Genomic DNA, 2,935 nt, shown 5'->3' with positions numbered 1-2,935 from the left:
AAGTCATGTAGACATTCTACACATTGATGATTATGCAGTGCGTTCGCCGGGCCCGAGCCAGGCAGCCATAGCCATTCGTGTATAATGCCAGTCAACATGTAGGCCTATAGGCCTACACTAATATCACGTACGGTGATTCTTTTATTGAATAATCAAGTCGTATATAGACATTCTACATATTAAATACGATTATTATCCCAGCAATGTGCCAAGCGCCTGTGGTGAGTTGTATATTTTTTGAGGCTGTTTTGTGCAAATGTTTTCGCTGGACAGTTTAATAACAACAACAACTGCCGAGTGCAGAAAATAGGGGCGACTTTCAGCAAAAACAACAACATTACGGTGAATCTACTAGCAGGCGAAGTATCCGCTGGGTCAAGCAGAGAGCCTGTGCATTGACGCAGACGAAAGGGTGACCTCAAGAGGCTCACGCGTAGGTTCCAACCTGATAATTGTTTCTCAACGATTTGTGATAAACGTGACTTATAGCCCGATTGCTTTACTGAACACCATGCAGGTTGGTATTTAAATCTTTCTGCGCCGGATTTGTCGTCGACATATCGAGGGAAAGTGACTGGTCGCCGTATCAAAGCGAAATATCACAGTGCAAGTTGCAACTTCAAGAAAACGGGACAGATGGCGCTGTCACTAGATTCGGAAGCACCTGGGTCGGACGCTTTTGTACATCAGCTGTCATCGCTTGTCAACAAGGAGGATGTCAGAGAAATCGTTTCCACCCAGAAGCATATGCTGAACAGATTTGAAAAGACCAACGAGATGTTGAGTAGTTTCAACAAGCTCTCATCAAACCACTATGACGAGAAAGTGGAGCAATTCAAGAACCACACCAGAACTCTGCTGGACATGAAGAGAGAGTTGGACACAATTTTCAAAAGAATCAAAGTTCTGAAGACGCAGGTTGCAAGGCAGTATCCAGATGCGTATGAAGCAAGCCAGGAAATGAATCAAGGGGATGACCTTGATGACGATGACCGTGAACTAGCCAGTAAAGAAGAAACCAAATAAAGAGAAACTGTATTTGTAGGGATTATCCATTTAATGATGGCTCCTTCATGCGATGCAATGCGCACCAAACTTTGAAAGCCTGGATGAAACCAGTAATATTTACACAGACTGCTAGACTGGTCTCCTAGTCGCTGGCTTGGCTTTTCTTGGGTGTACGCAGTGCACACTGCAGTGGTTTCTGTCTTACCATGTTAGTATTTGTGTTCACCCCACAATTTTTCACAGCCTGCCAACATTTCACTATAACCTCACCATCAAAACGACAGTCTCCCCAAGTTTTTTCCTTCAGGTTACTTGATTTTGATATTTCTGTGCCCACAGACTTGGAGCAAGTCTAACAGACAATGTCAACAGAAAGCAAGTAGTTGTACAAGATTTGCAATTCCCACTCAAGTAGAGTGCCTGTTTTGCTGCTGTGCATATTTTGATGTACAATTCCTGGCCCAGATAAAGGAAACGTGTAAAAATTCTTAGATCCTAGTGATGTGCCCATCCTCAGTATTCATAAGTGTATCCTGTAACAAACATATTTTCTGGAACTTTTACGTCATTTTTAGGAATTGTGGAAATTTCTTTGTGTCAGCTCTATGTCTTTAAATATAAACAAAAAAATTTGCTTGCATCACAGGCAACCCCACCAGAAAATCAATGAAATAAATAACTTTGGGACTTCTCGTAAATAAAACAGTGTTTCCAAGGTTATTTATTTGGTAACAAGTGAGTAAAAGACAATTATTTACAGTGAATAACAAACCTAATAGTAATGATGGAGAAGTTGTGCGTTGTAACAGTCTGACAGATAGTGGAAACCGATAGACAGGTTGAGTTTGTTGCAAACTCAAAGTTATTTTACCTAGAAGTTTTCATCCCAGAAACTACCACCTCAAGTCTGGTACATCAGTATTCAGAAATGACCCAATAGGAGATATTTTGTTTACTGCATGTACATTATTTCTATATTGTTGTATCCAGGCTAACAAAAGAATCAAAATGGTTTGATAACTGCCATGGTTTATTTAAAAAAACTGTATGCTTGAGGTAACGAGACTTACCCTAAAAAACCAGCTGACCCCTAGACATGATTTCCAATTTAAAAAAAAAATTAAGGAAATTATCTAAATTTTTACCATACTTTATGATCTCAGCCAACAAAACGAAAAATTCCTTCAACCCAACTAAAATTTTCAGAGGCATATTACCGGAAACAACAATTTTTTTTGTTGGCTATAATGGAGATAATAGTGCATTGTTAGGGGTTTTCAACTACTGTCCGTTGTATGGTACAAAACTGCACCAGAATGACTCTGTGAATTACATGTAATTTTAAAATGTGTAACTATATTTTACTGTAATCCGCAGTCACGGTGATGTCAACGTATTGAGACTATGATATGTTTACCTGTATGCTGCATGAGCCATGTATTCAATGAATAAATTATGATAATATTCAAAATGCCATGTTGGCTGCTTGTTCACAAAGGGATCATGTTTAAAGGCATGTTTCCTGATCCCTGGGTGTTTATCACAGTAAATCATGACATCCACATGCATTTTTTAACTGTAGCTCACATTTGGTTTTACCAATGTGAGTTTAGTTTATCATATAGGCTGAAGTCGATGGCGTCTGTATGTATGTGTGTATGTATTTATGTATGTATGTACGTACAGTATGTCCGTCAACATCAAAAACTCGCAAACCGCTGCACGTTTCAGCTTGGTATTTGGTGTGTGGATGCATCCTGGGCTATAGATGGGATTTTGTTCAAATGAAGTCTGCATTGCCAAAATTATGCAAATGAGCTTACAAAATGTGAAAATGGTTAAGAATTAATAACTCAAGAACCGCTGTTTTGATTGCTTTGAAATTTTGTGTGCAAGTACCTTAGGTTAACCTTATACAGTTTTATGA

The 2,935-nt window shown here is 39.0% G+C and overlaps 1 protein-coding gene across 1 annotated transcript; it reads left to right on the top strand.

The window, feature by feature from the left end:
- Positions 1–200: 200 nt before the first annotated feature.
- On the top strand, positions 201–2,479 carry LOC139125028 (kxDL motif-containing protein 1-like). Its single transcript, XM_070691141.1, has one exon. The coding sequence runs from the start codon at positions 637–639 to the stop codon at positions 1,024–1,026; it is 390 nt and encodes a 129-aa protein (XP_070547242.1). The 5' UTR covers positions 201–636; the 3' UTR covers positions 1,027–2,479.
- Positions 2,480–2,935: the final 456 nt, after the last annotated feature.

The sequence above is a fragment of the Ptychodera flava genome (genome assembly GCF_041260155.1).
Source record: "Ptychodera flava strain L36383 chromosome 23 unlocalized genomic scaffold, AS_Pfla_20210202 Scaffold_24__1_contigs__length_23054250_pilon, whole genome shotgun sequence".
NCBI lineage: Eukaryota > Metazoa > Hemichordata > Enteropneusta > Ptychoderidae > Ptychodera > Ptychodera flava.
The sequence above is the reverse complement of the archived record's forward strand: the minus strand, read 5'-3'. Positions and strand labels throughout refer to the sequence as shown.

What these genes read in the sequence shown, in the direction of transcription:
- LOC139125028 (XM_070691141.1), top strand. Translation starts at nt 637, where the DNA reads ATGGCGCTGTCACTAGATTCGGAAGCACCTGGGTCGGACGCTTTTGTA.